This window comes from Perognathus longimembris, chromosome 23, assembly GCF_023159225.1.
Source record: "Perognathus longimembris pacificus isolate PPM17 chromosome 23, ASM2315922v1, whole genome shotgun sequence".
NCBI classification, from domain to species: domain Eukaryota; kingdom Metazoa; phylum Chordata; class Mammalia; order Rodentia; family Heteromyidae; genus Perognathus; species Perognathus longimembris.
The window spans coordinates 8,351,132-8,369,046 of NC_063183.1; the positions used below are offsets into that span (position 1 = coordinate 8,351,132).

The window sequence follows — 17,915 nt, forward strand, 5'->3', positions numbered from 1 at the left end:
GTCATGCCACCAGATCTCCATTTAAAAATAAAAAGAGGGGGCTGGGGATATGGCCTAGTGGTAGAGTGCTTGCTTCGTATATATGAAGCCCTGGGTTCGATTCCTCAGCACCACATAAACAGAAAAAGCCAGAAGTGGCGCTGTGGCTCAGGTGGTAGAGTGCTAGCCTGGAGCAAAAAGAAGGCAGGAACAGTGCCCAGGCCTTGAGTTCAAGCCCCAGGACTGGCAAGAAAAAATAAATAAAAATAAAAAGAGGACTGGGAATATGTCTACATAGTGGTAGAGTGCTCGTCTAACATACATGAAGCCCTGGGTTCGATTCCTCAGTCCCACATATATAGAAAAAGCCAGAAGTGGCGCTGTGGCTCCAGTGGTAGAGTGGCTATCCTTGAGCAAAAAAAAAAAAAAAAAAAAAGCCAGGGACAGTACTCAGCCCCTGAGTCCAAGGCCCAGGATTGGCTAAATAAATAAAAACACATTTTTGCTTTGAAAAAGGTATATAAACCAACAAATAGAGCAAAATTGTATATGGAAGAAGCAAACTTTCCACCGCCCCATCCCCTAACACGCATCCCAGGAGCAGGGATCCCTTTCCAGGGAACCTTCCAGTATCACTGCAAACGCGCAGGTACCAACATCAGTTCTAAATAGTGAATTGTGGTCACTGGGAAAGATAGCAAAGCTTTTCCTCCCCCTTCGTTTCACATCCTACAAGCTAAAGGGTCGAACTTGCCATTACAGCCTCGCCAGGACCCGCTCCACCCCCCACCCCGCCCCGACTCACCTGGGGAGGTCGATTCTATCGACTTTCCACTGCCAGTCCCTGAGCAGGCCCTACCCCTTCTACGAGGCACTGTTTCTTCTGAGTCACGTGGGGAGTCTCGCGATAGCCCTCCCAGTTCCCATAACCCAGTGCGTTCGCCCCTCCCGCTCTCTTTCCGCCATCTTTCTGTGCCGGTGAGTAGCTCTCGGGGAAGCTCCGACACCATCCGTCGGCTATCGGCGCCATCCTTCGGCTTGGGATTCGGATTCGGTGTCCTAAGCGGACGCCGGGGCCTTCCTGAGCAGGAGACCCGGGACTCTCGGGGACCTGGGCACTCTCGGACGAGGCGCCCTGCTCGGGCCGCCGCACGCCCCACCACCGGGGAGCCGGGACCGACGGGTGCGCGGATCTGGCGGGGACGGGGCTTTCGGCTTCCGGGAGTGGCCGGCACTCCGGGCGGCCGCTCCGGCTGGGCCTGCGGCGCCTGGGACTTTCCCGGTCTTCGGGAAGCGCCGCCGACGGTGGCCGGGGTGGGCCGTCCCGCGCTGGGGAGGGCCTCAGGCCGTCGGGTTCGGCGGCTGGCTGAGGACGGGGAGACTTCCGGACCCTGGGCGGGGAGGGGGAGGGAGTCACAGGCACTTGTGCAGGGTGACAAATAGTCTTGGCTCCTTGGACTTGGAAAAAGTTTAGCGTCTCTTGCAGTGTGTGGCCATCGGGAAAATGGTCACTTGTAATGGGTCTGCTGACCTGGAAAGTAAATGTGTGTAGTCTGATTTTGGTTGTTGGACGCTATCGGATGACACCAAGTCATTCGGTGAAAGAATCTAAGTCGGGAGATGGAATTGACTGGTTAGAGCAGTGCCCCTGCCGACTGGAACACATTGCTGGCAAGCCCCAGCTAGCCGTTCTGAGTAGCTCAGAAGTACACCCGGCTGTTTCCCTGGACAGTTCCCGCCAGTCCTCAGGTCGTCTTAGTGGAAAATGGGTTTTGTCCTCCCAATCATTCGTGTGCTTCAGGGCCTCATAGGAGCTGTCGATGAGTGAGAGTTGCCTGGCTTCAGCAAACATGTAATCCGGACTGTCTTCTGGGAGCTGGGATTCTCGCTTAGATGTAGTGATTAGGTTTTGGCAGGGCAGTGATTGGTTGGCTTGGTTGACCCTGAGGATACCCCTGTCTTCCCGAGCAGCCATCATGGTGCGCATGAACGTCCTGGCTGATGCCCTCAAGAGCATCAACAATGCTGAGAAGAGAGGCAAACGCCAGGTCCTCATCAGGCCGTGCTCCAAAGTCATTGTCCGGTTTCTCACTGTGATGATGAAGCATGGTAAGTAGGTTGCGAACTCCAGTTTCCATGTCAGACTGTCAGGGCACATGGAGTGTCAGGCCTGGGATCTGACACTGAATTTGTGGTTTTATGGAGGAAGGGATCCTCTGTTACAAATGGAACTGCTGAAGAGTCATTTAGTGAGATGTAAATGCCAGGCAGCATTCCTGAGCTCTCCAGGAGAGAGCACCCTGGGAATGGGAAGGTGACAAGGGGTAGAGAATCTCTTAAATTGTAGGCTGGATTCTTGGGGGTGTTGTCACCTTTAGAGTTTCATGTAGTAGTTTTTTGGAACTAGGCAGCTCCACTCTCCCTAAACTGCTCAAAGGAAAAGATAGGGAGATAAAAATTGAGCAGGCAAAACAGGAATACTGGGGTGGTAGGAAGATTCAAGTCTCAACTTAGAAGTATTGTGTTTGTTCCTTAGGCTACATTGGCGAGTTTGAAATCATTGATGATCACAGAGCTGGAAAAATTGTTGTGAACCTCACAGGCAGGTTAAACAAGGTAAGGATTCTTTAATGTTGTACTTGTCTTGCAAATATCGAGAAGTAGCCCTACTGTGTTTCATTTATTCTATAGGGTTGTCTGCTGGACACTTTGGTCAACTTTGTGTGATAGGTGGTGGGAGAGAAGCAAGCCTTGATGGTCTTGTCTTGGTACTTGAATCTTGGATGCTGTATACCCACTCCTGGCTGGAACTTGGCTGGCTCAATGTGCAATGTGGCCTTGTTTTTCTGGTGGCTGTTGCCTTGGTTTTTTTTCATCAGTCTTTGGGTTCTCTAAATACCAGTATTGATACTCTGTTTTGTTGCATAGGCTTTACTTGTGTCCTTGAGGTGTAGGAGACAGTTTCCAGCCCAGGCTGGCTGTGAATTAGTGATTCTCCTGTCTCAGTATCTGGAGATTACAAGTGAGTTGTATTTATCATCATAACCAAATAGTCATTCTAATCCTTTCCACTTGCAGTTTAACTGACCCTTCTTCTGGGGGTAGGATGTCAGTATGCACAGGGCACTTTATTAACGTCACTGAGATTACTAGTCTAACACAGGGAACAAAAAAAATTGCTGGGGCTGGGAATAATGGCATAGTGGTAGAGTGCTTACCTTGCATACATGAAGCCCTGGGTTCGATTCCCCAGCATCCCATGTTTAGAAAAGGCCAGAAGTGGCTCTGTGGAATAAGGGCTAGTAAGGGAATAAGAGCTAGAGTGCTAACCCTGAGCAAAATAAGCCAGGGACTGTGCTCAAGCAGAGTCCCAAGTCTCAGGACTGGCAAAAAAAAAACACACCCCAAATTGCTAAACACAGGCTAAGTGCCAAGGCTTGATTGTTAAGTTCCTGGTGCAACAGTTTCCATGTTGCTTCCCTGTATATATATAGCAAGCTTGTTTCATGTTAAGTAAAAACTACTGAGATAGTAAATCTGAAGGACTTGGAGAAGTTGCCAGGCTTGTTTGCAGTGGTTTTGTTACTGTTGTAACCACTAATGAGAGAATAGGCTTGGTTTGGCTGTTTATTTTATTTTTTTTTTTTAAGAAGAAGGGGGTTCCTTTCAGGATTGCTGTGTTCCTAGGAGCTAATCATGTTTATGGTCTCCTGGCTAGTAATTTGGGTGAGTTGCCTTAGGATAAAACAGTGTTTCCAGGTTCTCCCAACTTCTTTCAAATCCTGTGATAAAGAAGGGAATTTCTTGATGTCCCTCAAGGGATAGTTCCACTGCCTTGGGTATGAGGTAGTACTTAGAGGAGATTTTGTTAGGTCTGGAGAAGGTATGCTGAGTGAGCTCTCCTGGTGGGTGAGTGGTTTCAGTGCTAGATTGAACAGTGTGGGAAGTAGGTCCTGGTGACTTGCTTGGAAGAGCTTTGATTTCCCCCTAGTCCTGCCATGGGGCTGGGGTGGGGGTTGTGGACAGCACAGCAGAACATAGAACCTGAGCAGCCTAATGAGACAGTTGGGTTCATGGTCAGATGGGCTTTAGGGAACTACCTGTCTTAGAGCTGTTCTGAGACTGGAGTGCATGCATCTTGGGATCTATATAGGTATGCTCACAGCTAGCTGTCTGCTTTCCATCTGAGCCCTCTCAGGGCAGTAGTAGTTAGTGTTCTGACACTTGTTTCTTGCTGCCACAGTGAGAGCCTTTCCTTAGTGCATGGTGCACTGGTGGTTTGTAGAGATTTTGTGGATATTTGGACTTTAGATATTGGCTTTAGAACTCACAGACGGGGGGATGGGGGAGGGGGACTAGAGGTGTGGTGTTCCTGGACAGCGCTTGCCCTTTCCAATAAGGAGCAGCTGTTGCTGCCTGAGTTCTGCCAGGTTAGTTTGCAGGCATTGGCCTGGGTGGTAGGACACTGCCACAGAAGTGTAGAGTGGCAATAGCAGTTGAGTCCTGTGGAGCCTGTGCTGTTGGTGTATACCACCCTCCTATCGTGCATACCTGTGGTCCTTGTTCTTTGGAAATGGGGGTTTGGCTCAGGTCTAGCTCAATCTCTGGCCTGTGCAGTCTGGTTCTTTGTCTTGTCCTGGGACCACTTTCCAGCCCACAGGCACGTCAGCCAGGGATGTGTCACAGCTATCAATGTCCACCTGTTTTTCACTCTGCTCCTTGTTTTTGCTCATACATAGGTACTGTTGTAGCGGGTGAACCCTGGCCTTCAATTTGTCGTAAGCACTAACACTGAGCTCTGTTGCAGCCTTCCTTTCTCCCTTGAGGTTGTCTTGCTTTGGTTGCCCCATTTGGCTTCAGCTTGGCCTGTCTTCCTAATTCTGCCATCTCATGTTGTATTTTTTTTTTTTTTTTGGCCAGTCCTGGGCCTTGGACTCAGGGCCTGAGAACTGTCCCTGGCTTCTTCCCGCTCAAGGCTAGCACTCTGCCACTTGAGCAACAGCGCCGCTTCTGGCCGTTTTCTGTATATGTGGTGCTGGGGAATCGAACCTAGGGCCTCGTGTATATGAGGCAGGCACTCTTGCCACTAGGCTATATCCCCAGCCCTAATTCTGCCATCTCAGAAGTTTGGTTTATATCAAAGACTTGCTTATTTATTTTTGCTTCCTTTTACAGTGTGGGGTAATTAGCCCCCGATTTGATGTGCAGCTCAAAGACCTTGAAAAATGGCAGAATAATCTGCTCCCGTCCCGTCAGTTTGGGTGAGTTGGCTTTTATCAATCAAGAAAGCTTAATCCGATGAACAAGTAAGATATAATTTGTAGCTGAAATATTTTGTTTCCTTTTGTTTTTCAATTTCGGTAGTACAGGGGTTTGAACTAAGGCAGGGCCTCCATTTGCTAGGCAGGTGCTTTACCACTTGAGCCACAACTCCAGCTCTGCTTTTTTGCTAGCTAACTGGAGATAGAATTTTATAGACTTCTCTCTGGGCTGACTTTGAGGTATAATCTAGTTCAGCCTCCTGAGTAGCCAGGATTACCTTAAAAATCAGGTCAATGGCAGGCACATTTCATGTAGCTTCAGGTTCTAAGAGGCCGGAGAGCTGAGACGGGGGCTATGGCTCCTCTTGGTTCTGTATAAAGTAGTAGAACTACCCATTTGCATGCCTGCTCTGCCTAGCAGACTGTCACACTGTCTGCTGCCCAGGTCATACTGTGTGTGCACCTTGATGGCAGGTTCAAGTCTGGTCCCAGGCTTTGGGAAATTTAAGGGCTGGAAGTCTCATGAGTTCAAATCCTTATTTCTGTACTTCAGAGTTGGGAGATGAAGGACAAGTCGTAGACTTGATTTCTTCCCTTTAAAGATGGTTAGGTAAGCTGGGCACTGGTGTCTGGTGCCTATAAATTGAAATCTGAGGATTGAATTTTGAAGCCAACCTGGGCAGGAAAGCCCAGGAGACTTACCTCCTATAAACCACCAAAAAAAAAAAAAGCCAGAACTGGAGCTGTGGCTTTAAGTGGTGGAGTGCTAGCTTTGAGCACAAAGCTCATGCTGAGGCCCTGAGTTGAAGCCCCAGGACTGAACAAAAATGGCCTGGTAGGGTGAAAATGAAGATACCCTGTGATCCAGAACTAGTTTTGAGGACTAAGTTGCTTTAAAGTTTTAGTTTTCACAGGAGATAATTTAATATCATATCATCTCACGTAATTCTCAAGCCTTTTAGGATCTAAAACAGCAAAGGTTTCTCTGTTGCTAAGAATTTAGTGTTCTAGCTGTGACTTCCTGGAGAAGGAATTCACTCTCACTGTGGTAAGGGTAGTTTTCCTCTTAGAACATCACTGCTGCATCACTTGTCAAGTCTACAGCAAGTGGCACAGTCATTTCATACTCCTTCCCTGGAGCTACTGCTGCTTGAAAACTCCGTGTCTCCTGCCTGAATAGCCAGAGCGAGTTTTACCTTTGGTCTTCCTGTAAGCTCCATTGGTCCCGGTACTGTTAGCATAGGCAGCCCAGAGCCAGCCTGGGCCTCCTGGGAGGAGGGGAGTGAGCTGCAACCCTGAGGGTGGTCAGTGTTGAACTCACAGCCTTTCTCTTCCTCTCCAGCTTCATTGTACTGACCACCTCAGCTGGCATCATGGACCATGAAGAAGCAAGACGGAAACACACAGGAGGGAAAATCCTGGGATTCTTTTTCTAGGGATTAACACATGCATATAAATAAAATGCCTCAGTGGACTCTGGTGCTTCTGCTCGTGGTTTTGAGCTCTTGCAGGAGTACAGCCGATGTGTTGCTTGGCACTGTTCCCTGAGTGAAGTAAGAGTCATTGAGCAGGCCTGGGGTGGTGTCTGGCCCAGAATGATTGAGTGTGGGTTGGGGTCCAATTTGAGTTACCCTCCTTCCCTGGAAGGACTGGTGGAGCCGTGTTGGAGATAACTCTGTAAGTGCATGTCCTACCTTGAAGCAGGTGGCTACACCACTCAGCACTAGATGCTGTGAATGGGTCCGGTCACCTGCTACAGGACAAGATGGCACTCCATACCTGCTTCTGTGCAGCTCCAGGGCAGGGCTGACTCAGCCTCAGTTTTCTTTGTACTTTGAGGAGTTAGAGGATCTCTGGGTAAAAGGCATTTTATTGTGTCACAAATGTAGGAATTTAGCATGAGATAGAAAAAGAAATTTTAGGGTTTGAAATTGTGTGTCTGCACTGCTTGACGCATTACAGACTAGACTTGTGTGCCTGTCGGTCAGTACCCACCCTGTACCAGGATGGATGTTTGCAGGGCCAGAAAGATTTCTGGGGAAGTTGGCTGATTGCTAGGTCTGAGGAACCTGTTTGTGTGAGTGAGGTTCAGGGATATGTTAGGGCAAAGTTTCTCCTGCTGGTGCCTTTATTTCCATTGCAACCTTTCCAGCACCCTGGCTAGTTTGCCTGGACTCAGTGCCAGGTTTGGTGGGACTCATCTGAGCCTCCAGTGGACAGAACTGTGGTAATGAGATACTAGGCCTCACACCGCCCTCTTCCGAGTCTCAGCTGCCATGGGAACCAGTCCTGCAATTGCAGGTGGATATCACAGTGCTCAGTAAACACAAGTAATGGGAAAGTGATAGGAATTTGCTAAGCTTGTCAGTCTTGGTGACAGGTTTGGGGAATCACTGTGGTGGCTAGTTACAAGAGTCCCAGGAGGATTAGCTCATAACCAGACATGGTGGCACACCACTAATCTCAGCAGTGCTGAATGAAGCAGGGGGCCACCCTGGGCTACCTGCTCAAAAATAATTCTTAAAGCTGAATTTCAAGTTCCTACTGCTTTACACCAAAACCTGCTTGCAATTTAACCGTTGTGGATAAACATGGCCATTTGTTTGCAATAGGGTTTCATTACGTGGTCCGGAATGCTTAGTTGTCAACCTCCTGTGTTCTGAGAATACACAAATGTGATATCCAGGCACCAGTGAGTGGTTCACTCCTGTTAATCCCAGAGGCTGAGATCTGCGTTTTAAGTGGTTTGTAGTCAAACTGGGCCTACAAATCTGACAAACCTCCAGTTCACCACCACAGAACCTGGAAGTGGCTGGTCACTGGTGCTCACGCCTGTAATCCTGGCTGCTCGGGAAGCTGAGATTTGAGTGTGGGTGACAGTTTGAAGCCATCTCAGGCGGAAAACAACTGCAAGTGGAACTGTAATTCAAGTGGAAAACCAGTACCCTTGAGCAGAGAAGCTTAATATTCAGCTGTGAGTTCCAGCCCCTGGACTGGCACAAAAAACTGATCTCATCTGTGATGATCAGGCCAGTAAGCCAGTCACTGAAGAGGTGCGGTTTCAGTGACTATTCACTGGTGCTATTGGAAGGGGGATGTTGCCCAGGCTCCACTCCCTGTGTATCCCACCGCCCCATGGCGCTTCCCTAGTGCTGTCACCTTCAGTGTGCGGCCAGTGCTCCAAGGATCTGGGGGTTCATTTTTGGTGGACGCACAATATGGAGCAGTTCCCATCCTTTCTGCCAGTTTGCTGGTGTGAGAATGGGTCTCCTGCAGGGAGAATGTGCTCATTTGCATTTTCTACTTAGCTTCTGGCTAAATGGGAATTTTCATTAATACTTGGCTTTCTCCTTGAAAAAGTAAGTCTCAGTTATTAAAGCAAATTCCATAGCCAAATAATCCTCTTATCTTTACAAAAGTGGGATTTTCCTGGTGGAGGTTGGGTTCGTGCTTGCATCCAAGTGGCAGTTTGGAAAGCTGGCTTTGTAGGTCACTGGTGAATTCTGATTCCTTTGGGCAGTACTGGGATTTGAACTCATGGTCTTGTGTTTGCTAGACATGCTTTACCACTTGAGCCACATGTCCAGCCATTTTTCTTTTTCCCTTCTGTGTGCATGTGACCACCTGTACAAAATTAGTTAAGCACTGGCTGCATGCCCATCCCCCCTTCACCCTAGGACAATGGCCGCACCCCTGGGAGAGGAGAGGTGTACACAGGAAGTGAGGTGAGCAGTTCTGGCATTGAAGAACCAGTAGAAGCCAGCAGTGGTGCAGGGCTGAATTCAGGTTACCTTCTTTGGGGGCTCACCAGCACCAGGATTCCCTTTTATCTTTTGTGCAAGAGGTCAGGTCAAAGTTTAACCTCCAGTTGTGCAGAGTTCATTCCTCACTGTTGGATGTGGGATGCCCCAGGTTTGGCAGCCCTGGGGCTGAGTGGACCAAGGTCTCTGAGCCACAGATTGCTTTCCATGACCTATGTCACTGGATTAGTCCATTCTTTATTTCCTTCTACAGTGGTGAAAAGAGATGAAGCCAGGAATGGTGGTACATTCCTGTAATTCAGGAGTCTAGTTCAGGGCCAGTGGGCTACATAGACTAGTCTCAATAGCAACAAGAATAATGAAAGTGATACAAGCCAACATAGATGAACTTGACCATTTCCCAGGGGCCACATGCAGTATTATCCATTCATGGTTCATATCTCTGCTGGCAGTTTGGAGGTGTTACTGTTTTGTTTTTTGTGATACTGGAGTTTGGACTCAAGCTGCTAGGCAACTGTACTACTGCTCAAAGCACACCACCAGCACCTTTTGCCCTTTTTTTTTTTAAATTTAAATTTTTGCAAGTCCTGGCCCTTGAACTTGGGGTCTGAGCACTGTCCCTGGCTTCTTTTTGCTCAAGGGTAGCACTCTGCCACCTGAGTCACAGCCCTACTTATGGCTCTTTTCTATATATGTGGTGCTGGGGAGTTGAACCCAGGGCTTCATGTATATGAGGCAAGCACTCTACCACTAGGCCATATTCACCCACCCCCTTTTTTTTTGGTTAGGTTGGCAGAGACCATAGTCTTATTTAAATTTCCAAAGTAGGGGCTGGGGATATGGCCTAGTGGCAAGAGTGCTTGCCTTGTATACATGAGGCCCTGGGTTCAGTTCCCCAGCACCACATATACAGAAAATGGCCAGAAGTGGCGCTGTGGCTCAAGTGGCAGAGTGCTAGCCTTGAGCAAAAAAACCCCAAAAACCAGGGACAGTGCTCAGGTCCTGAGTCCAAGCCCCAGGACTGGCAAAAAAAAAAAAAAAAAAAAAAAATTCCAAAGTAGCTAGGACTACAGGCATGAACCCATGGAGTCTGGCTGTTGGTTGATAGGGAGTCTTGAGAATGTTTTGCCTGATGGGCTTTGAACCAAGACCCTTCTGATTTGCACTTCCTGAGTAGCTGAGGCTACAAGTGTGCTCACTGGAGCCTGGCTGGAGTTCCTTTTGGGAGTGAAGTGCTGTGAAATCAGTTGTAGCTGTGTTACTTGGTTTAGTTGGGTTGAATGAATTGTACAGCTGTACAGGATATCTGCATGGCATGGGGCTCTACCTGGTTTTTAGAGAGGAATTACTGGTTTTGTTTTATTTTTTTTATTTTTATTTATTTATTTATTTATTTTGGCCAGTCCTGGGCCTTGGACTCAGGGCCCGAGCACTGTCCCTGGCTTCTTCCCGCTCAAGGCTAGCACTCTGCCACTTGAGCCACAGCGCCGCTTCTGGCCGTTTTCTGTATATGTGGTGCTGGGGAATCAAACCTAGGGCCTTGTGTATCCGAGGCAGGCACTCTTGCCACTAGGCTATATCCCCAGCCCCTGGTTTTGTTTTAATACCATTTTTCATTGTAGCAACAACGGTAAAGGAGATCTGCCTTCCTGAAATTGTAAGTGAACACAGTAGTTTCAACATCACAGGTGTTGAACTACTGAGTCCTGCTGTGAGCACAGTTAACTGATCAGTGTTAGGGTAGGTCACTAGAACCTGTCCATTAGACAGGACTGACACCCTCTGGTCAGTTATCAGGCCACCTGTCTAGGAAGAGGTATTTAAGATCAGAAGCACTGGTGTTAGAGGTTTCAGTTTGCCATGGGTAGGGTGTGGCAAACCAGCAATTATATATGGTGGCCAAGGAGGAAAAGAAAAGAGCAGAGATAGGAGGGTGTGCTTATGCTAGTGTTTATTTTTTTCCTTCCCTTTTTTTTTCACACGGGGTTCCAGCCTTTGGATGATGCCCCTCCATATCCAAGGCAGGTCTCCTCAGTTAATTCCTTCTTCCAACACCCAGGAATATATAGTAAGTCCACTTTGTCCAGGTTGCCAGTGAAGCTAGGGCTCCATCTGTCACCAGTGAAATGCAAATCCAAACTATAACCCCTGTAGTTCGAATGGCTCTTCCATAAAAGATAGCAAGTGTGGAGAGGCTGGGCATTAACTGCAACCCTGCGGGTCCCAGGCAGGGATGTAAATAGTGCAGCATTATGGAAAGCAGGGAGGTCCTCATTTTGATAATTCTGTGTGTATAACCCAGCAATCCCACTGCTGGGGAATGCACGGAAGGCAACAGGATCAGACCCTTGTATTCACTGCAGCACAACTTTGAAGGGCTGATTAATGTAGTGGATCTGGAAGGTCCATCAGCTGAATGGACAAAAAAATAATGGATATGCTTATACAATGGACTACTATTTAGGCTCAAAAGGAAAGGAAATCCTAGTTGGGTGCTGGTGGCTCACACCTGTAATCCTAACTACTCAGAAGGCTGAGCTTTGAGGATCATGATTTGAAGCCAGCCCAGTCTGACTCTTAGGTCCAGTTAAATAGCAAAGAGCTGGAGGTAGAGGTGTCGCTCAAGTAGAGTGGCGGCCCTAAGCACAAAAGCTCAAGAGATGGCACTTAGGACCTGAGTTTAAGCCCCAAGACCAGCACACAAAAAAAGCGTGGGAGAACCTGGGGGTGAAACAACCCAGGCACAGAAAGAAACACCCTGCTCCTAGAAGTAGAATTGTGAGCCTATTAGCACTTTCCAGATGAACTTTTGTTCCTGTGAAATGGGCTTGTGGAGGAGGTCAGGCCCTAGGAGTGGTGGGGATTAACTGAGATCACCTTAGATTTAGATTTCTTATCCTCAGTGTGTGTTCACTACTGTGAGCTTGTTATTCATCTTTGGACTTGGAGCCAGAAAGCTTTGACTTAGCCTGGTCTAGCCACAGGCTAGCTTGTGTGTGGGGGGAGCCTGCTGCCTTCCCCTCCCTGACATACCATCACCCCACTTTGCCTGGTAGGACCCAAGACATGGAGGCTGGAGCAGAGAGACCCAGAGCGAAAGCGGTAAGTACAAGTCCTGAGTTAGCAGAGGCTTTGGTGAAGGGAGAACCATGGACAGACAGGACAGGCAGGAGCCAAGTTGGGACAACTTGAGTGTCAGGAGCCCTGAGTCAGTAGAAACTTGAGTGACAGGAACCTGGAGTCAAACTTGAGAGGAGCTGTAAGTCAGCAGCAACTGAAGTGATAGAGTCAGCAGGAACTTGAGTGATAGGAGTTGTGACTCAGCAGAAGTCAGAGCTGGGTGGAGCTGGCAGGTTGCTGAGTCTTCCTCCTGGAGAGACCTTGGGTGGGCCCTGGTGGCCATCAGAGGACTAGCGCGCCTGGGGCAGTTCTGGCCCGTGTGATGAAGCCCAGCTGGAAGGCTGTTTTCATCCACTCCTGGATTTGGGAGCAGCCCCACGGGGTCTGGCTGTCCCCAGTGTAAGGTGTAAGCCAGTCACCAGCAACTACAGCCAGAAAAACTTTGAGATCCATAGGCCTCAGGGGCAGATGGGCACCATGCAGTACCCAGCTATAAGAAGGAACCCATCAGTGTGGGACCCCCCCACAACTGCTTATATACCCATCCCCCCCAAATCTACTTCCTAGCATCAGGGCTGATCTTGGATCTGGAGATTGAACGGGGTGTGTGTGTGTAGGGGGGGGGGGGGGGGAGATTGCTTTCTAGGCAGGCATGCAACACCTGAGCCACACTGTCTTTCAGGTAGGGTTTTGAGCAGTGTCAGTTGAATTACTGAGAAGGAGAGGGGACCAGACTCCTGCTTCTTGGTGACTCCCTGCTCTTCCTGGCTCTGCTGCATGACCACGCTGTACCTACTTAATATCTCCTGGCTCTGTGCGCCTTCATTGGCCCAATGTTTTCTTCTTTTGAAAGGCTTCAAACCAGCTCTCAACCTGTTGTAGAAATTAGTTCCTCACTGCAGTACTAGGACATGTCCTCTAGATGGCAGCACAGGACAGCAAATGTTTGGGACCAGTGCTCACCCAGGGCTCAAGATTGGACTTAAGAGGGCTTGGGAGACTCTGATCTAGAGCATTTACCAGCCATGTGTGAGAAGCAGTTACTGTGGGGAAGTGGGAACATATAGAGAGGCAGGCATGTCACTAGCCTCAAGGGCTAGAGGACAGGAATAGTTGTATATTCAGTCCATCTATACCCATCTACCCACATGTCAACCCAGCCAGACACCTGCTCAGTCACCCACCCGCCTTCCCATCTATCATCCATCCACCTGCCCATGCATCCATCCATTCATCTGTTCATCCATCATCATCCACTTGCCTATTCATCCATCATGCATCCACTTGCCCATCTGCCCATCCATCCATCGTCCACCCATCTTTCCACTCATCTCTCCCATCCACCCGTCCATCCATCCATCAATCCATCATGCATCCACTTGCCCATCCATCCATCCATCATCCACACATCGATCCACTCATCTCACCATTCACCCACTTTCCCATCCATCCATCACTTGTCTGTGCATCTACTCATCACCCATCACCATCCATCCATCCACCTGCCCTTCTACCCATCTATTCATCCATTCATGTATCCACTCATCTACCACCAAAATTTTCGAGCACCGTTCTACCCATGTTGATACACGCACGCATGCACAAGTGCACCCATGTAAGCAATGCTGATACAGATCACAAAGATCATCTATATACGTAATAACATACTTCTTAAACACAGAGTTTGTATACATAGCTCAGGCCAACTTCAAACACATGATCCTCCCACTTCAGTCTCCCAGGTGCTGGGATGACAGCATGTACTTACCATTCCCAGCCTTGACTCTGCCTTTTACTGAGGTTGCTTTTCTCCCTCTGACTGCTGGGCCTGTGTGTGGAGTGCATTGCTACGAGCTGGCTTCTGGTCTGACTGTTCTCTGCTTCTTGCTAACATGAACCTGATAGTCGTCTGGGTGTTCTGGCTGCTTTTCCCTCCTCAGCCCCTTCTGTCCTGAGAGAGAACTAAGTTGCTCTCGGATTTCTTGCTGCTTCTGGCTCTTCTGTGTCTGGGGCCCTGTTACCTCAGTGCCGCGCTTGTGACCTGCAGTGAATCACATTCTCTGGTTTTTGACGTTAAATTTTTTTAAATTTTTTGCAGTGATGAGGCAAGCTAATTAAATTTTTTCATTTTTTTGTTAGCTTATATATTCATTGTACAAAGGGCTTTCACTGTGATATTTCCAAAGCAAATCTGATTTGATCAGAGTCACCCTTTTATTACTCTTCTGTATCTCTCCTCCCTGTTAAAACAATTTTAGTGGGTTTTATTCTAGTATCTTAAGTGTCTGTGAAGTAATCAAAACATAGTCTTTCCTCCTGCCCCCCCCCCTTGATAATTTATTTTTAATCTTGTTGGAAGTACTGGGTTTTGAATTCAGGACATCAAGCTTCCTGGGCAAGCATTGTCACCTGAGCCAGGTCCCCAGCCCTAAATTATTATTAGTAGTTTTTTTTTCTAGTCCTGGGACTTGAGCTCAGGGCCTGGGCGCTGACCCTGAGCTCTTTTGCTCAAGGCTAGCACTCTACCACTTGAGCCACATTGCTACTTTTAACTTTTTGGTGGTTCATTGGAGAGAAGCGTCTTACGGACCTCTGCCCAGGCTTTGGACCACAATTCTCAGATCTCAGCCTCTTGAGTAGCTAGAATTATAGGCATGAGCCACTTGAACCCAGCTTATTATTATTATTGTTTAACAGCACTAACAACCACATACACACACAGAAAGATTCAGAGTGTTTCAAAGCAGGCCTGCAGGGCTGACCGTCCTGGGGTTCTGTGGTGCATACATTTCTGGACTAGGACGACACACCTTGTTTTCACTAGGCCTGGCCTAGTTTCCTGGGTGGCTGACTCACCTGGCCACCCCCTTGGCAGAGTGCTCTGTGGGACCAAGGCTGGTGGACACCATCTCTAGTCACTGCATCAACCGTCTCCAAGTAGCCCATGGCAGGAGACAGTCAGAACCCCAGAGTCCTTAGGTGGCAGTGTGATTCCAGCCACCAGTGAACAACCCAGACTCCAGTTTCCATCCAGCCTCCACCTTGCTGAGTGTCCCCGTCTACCACATCACCGCACTGCCCCCAAGCTTCCCACTCTTGAAGGGAGGACAGTCTTGGGGCTTGAACTCAGGGCCTGGGCCCTGACCTTGAGCTTTTGTGCTCAAGGATGATGCTCTAGCACTTGAGCCACACCTCCATTTCTTTCTTTTTAAAAAAATTGGTTTGTTTTGGTGGCTAATTGGAGATAAGTGACTCTGACTTTCCTGCCTGGGCTGGCTTAGAACCTTGATCCTTAGATCTCAGCCCCCTGAGTGGCTAGGATACCGGTGAGCCACTGGAGCATGGCATAACCCTATTTATTTTTCAAGAACTCCTGAAAATCCAGCAGCTTCCCATCTGGATAGCAAGGCCAGGCAGCTCCCCTTGGAAGCAACGCAATGAGCTGAGCCCACAGGGAAAGGTTTAGCCGGAAACAGGAATCAGAGGAACGCACATTCCAACAACACACCTCCGCAGTCTCACCGACAAGGTTTCCGGAAGAAGAAGCCTGGCTGCGGCCGGGGCCCAGCAAGGTGGGCGCAGGAGCCCCAGCGTGGGGACCCTGGGAGATAACCTGGCAGTGAATTTCCAGGCCTCAATCACAGGCATTCTCCTTGGCCCAAGACATCCATTCCTGGCAGTAGAGCCCAGAGAAGAAGCTTGTCTGGAACTGGCTGTTCACAAGACAGTGGGCAGGAGAGAGGGAGCTGGAGCAGAGGCCGGCAGGGCCATGGGGGAGGCCTCTCCAACAAGGTGAAGGAGCTGGGGCTCCCATGCCAGGCGCTGTGCTAGCTGCCAGGAAAAATCCCCAACAGAGCACTCGTCCCTGGCCTGGTGGGCAGGAAAGCACGAAGACACGGAATGGTGCCGAGCAAGGCAGGGTGCCAGGTCCCTCCCTCCCTCCCTCTCTCCCTCCCTCCCTCCCTCCCTCCCTCCCTCCCTCCCTCCCTCCCTCCCTCCCTCCCTTTCTCCCTCCCTCCCTTTCTCCCTCCCTTCCTCCTTGCTTTCTTTCCCTCCCTTCCTTTCTTTCTTTCCTCCCTTCCTCCATCTTTTCCCTCCTTCCCTCCCTCCTTCCACTTTTTCCTCCTTCATCTCCTCCCTCCCTCCCACCTTCCCTCCTTCCCCTTTGCCCTCCTTCCCACCTCTGCTTCCTCCCTTGTTTTTCTTCCTCCCTCCCCGCCTTGAGCTGGTAGCCCCATGGTAGTGACTTCCAAGCACATTCGAGGTCCTGGGTTCCATCACTGGCACTGTGAAGCAACGTTCTTGTTGAGTTGACCCTGCTGATTCCATTCCGCTGTGTGAGGAACACAATCCCACTGGGAGGCTCTGGGCACCGGCACGCCTCCCACAGACCTGGAGACCTGGCACGTGCAGAAGGGAACGCTGGCCAAGATTTAATTTTTAAGGAAGTCTTCATTATATGTTGTTTTATAGTTGCCTGTAGTTTATAACACAATATTGGTTTTCCATTTGCTAAAGTGTTATGAGGCTTCTATTATCAATGAATGCATTTAATTTTTGTTGCTTTTTGAGTTGCTTTCTGAAAGGTCTGGAGGGTGAACAATAGCCAGGCGAAAAGTAGACATAGCACAAATAGCAGTGTCCTGAGGAGCTGTGAATCAGGCAGATTACCCAATCTAAGACCAGGTGCTGGCTGCTCGCGCTGCATCCTAGCCACTCAGAAGGCAGAAACTTGAGGATTGAGGTGTGAAGCCCGCAGGGGCAACTCTCATCTTCAAGTAACCAGCAAAACTCTGGAACTGGAGGCATGGCTGGTGAAGCCACAGCCATGATTGGAAAAGGCAAGCAGGAGCAAGAGGTCCTGCGTGCAAGCCCCAGTACTAGCACAAAACAAAGTATCTAAACCAGTCAAGGCAAAGCACATCTGTGTGCTGGGTTAGTCTGCCCCTCCCCCACTACTTGATTTTCTAGCCTTATATGTACAAAGTTTTAATGTATAGCAATTTCTCACACATACAAACTTCTGACGTGTCTCAACTGCTGATGCTCATGCTGCCCGCAAGTCAGAAAGTCAACTTAATGGAAAGGAAAACAGAAACCCAACAAAAACAATTGGGCTGGCGTATCTTCTTCCTATAGTTCATTTGTGGTAGATTTAGTCCAAAAGCAGCTCTGACCGGCAGGCTCTGGGTTCTTTGGGCAGCTGTGGTGCTCTGTTACATTACAGAGTGTAACCGGGGTGGCAGGACTTGGGTTTGATTCCTGGCTCTCCCAGTTGCCAGCCATGGGGTCTTGGCAAGAAATGCACAAGAAAAGAGCTCTCTCTGACTCAGTTTCTCCATTAGTGAATGGTGATTGTTACCTTTTTGGGGTGTGTGTGTGTGTGTCGCTATCTGTGGGCTACACCAAACCACGCCTGGACTATAGGAGGCCAAGTGTGGGCATTATTGTGGGTAAGGGAGAGAATGGGTCTCGGCCAGCAAAGGTCCTTCTGGCTTTCCTTCCTCATTTTATTTCCTGTAAGCTTGCAACTTAATGATCGGTATAACACCCAAACAGAAATCAAGTTTCTCTTGCCCCGGTGATATAATCACATATAATAATGCCACTTACATAAGCTTCCTACGTCCTTGTTAAATCCACCCACACTCTGCTCCATTTCATGCTGGTAAAGAATTTTTCTTCCAGAGGGAAAAAGACGCCCCACGTTAGATTAATTATTACTTTAAAGCAGAGACCCATAGGTGAGCAGGAAAAAGTAGGCTTGGGAGGGCTCTTGATTGGCGGGGCGAGG

At 48.9% G+C, this 17,915-nt stretch overlaps 1 protein-coding gene across 1 annotated transcript; it reads left to right on the forward strand.

The window, feature by feature from the left end:
* Positions 1–1,910: 1,910 nt before the first annotated feature.
* On the forward strand, positions 1,911–6,718 carry Rps15a (ribosomal protein S15a). The gene is made up of 4 exons (XM_048332563.1): positions 1,911–2,088; positions 2,516–2,595; positions 5,155–5,240; positions 6,583–6,718. The coding sequence occupies exons 1-4, from the start codon at positions 1,956–1,958 to the stop codon at positions 6,674–6,676; spliced, it is 393 nt and encodes a 130-aa protein (XP_048188520.1). The 5' UTR covers positions 1,911–1,955; the 3' UTR covers positions 6,677–6,718.
* Positions 6,719–17,915: the final 11,197 nt, after the last annotated feature.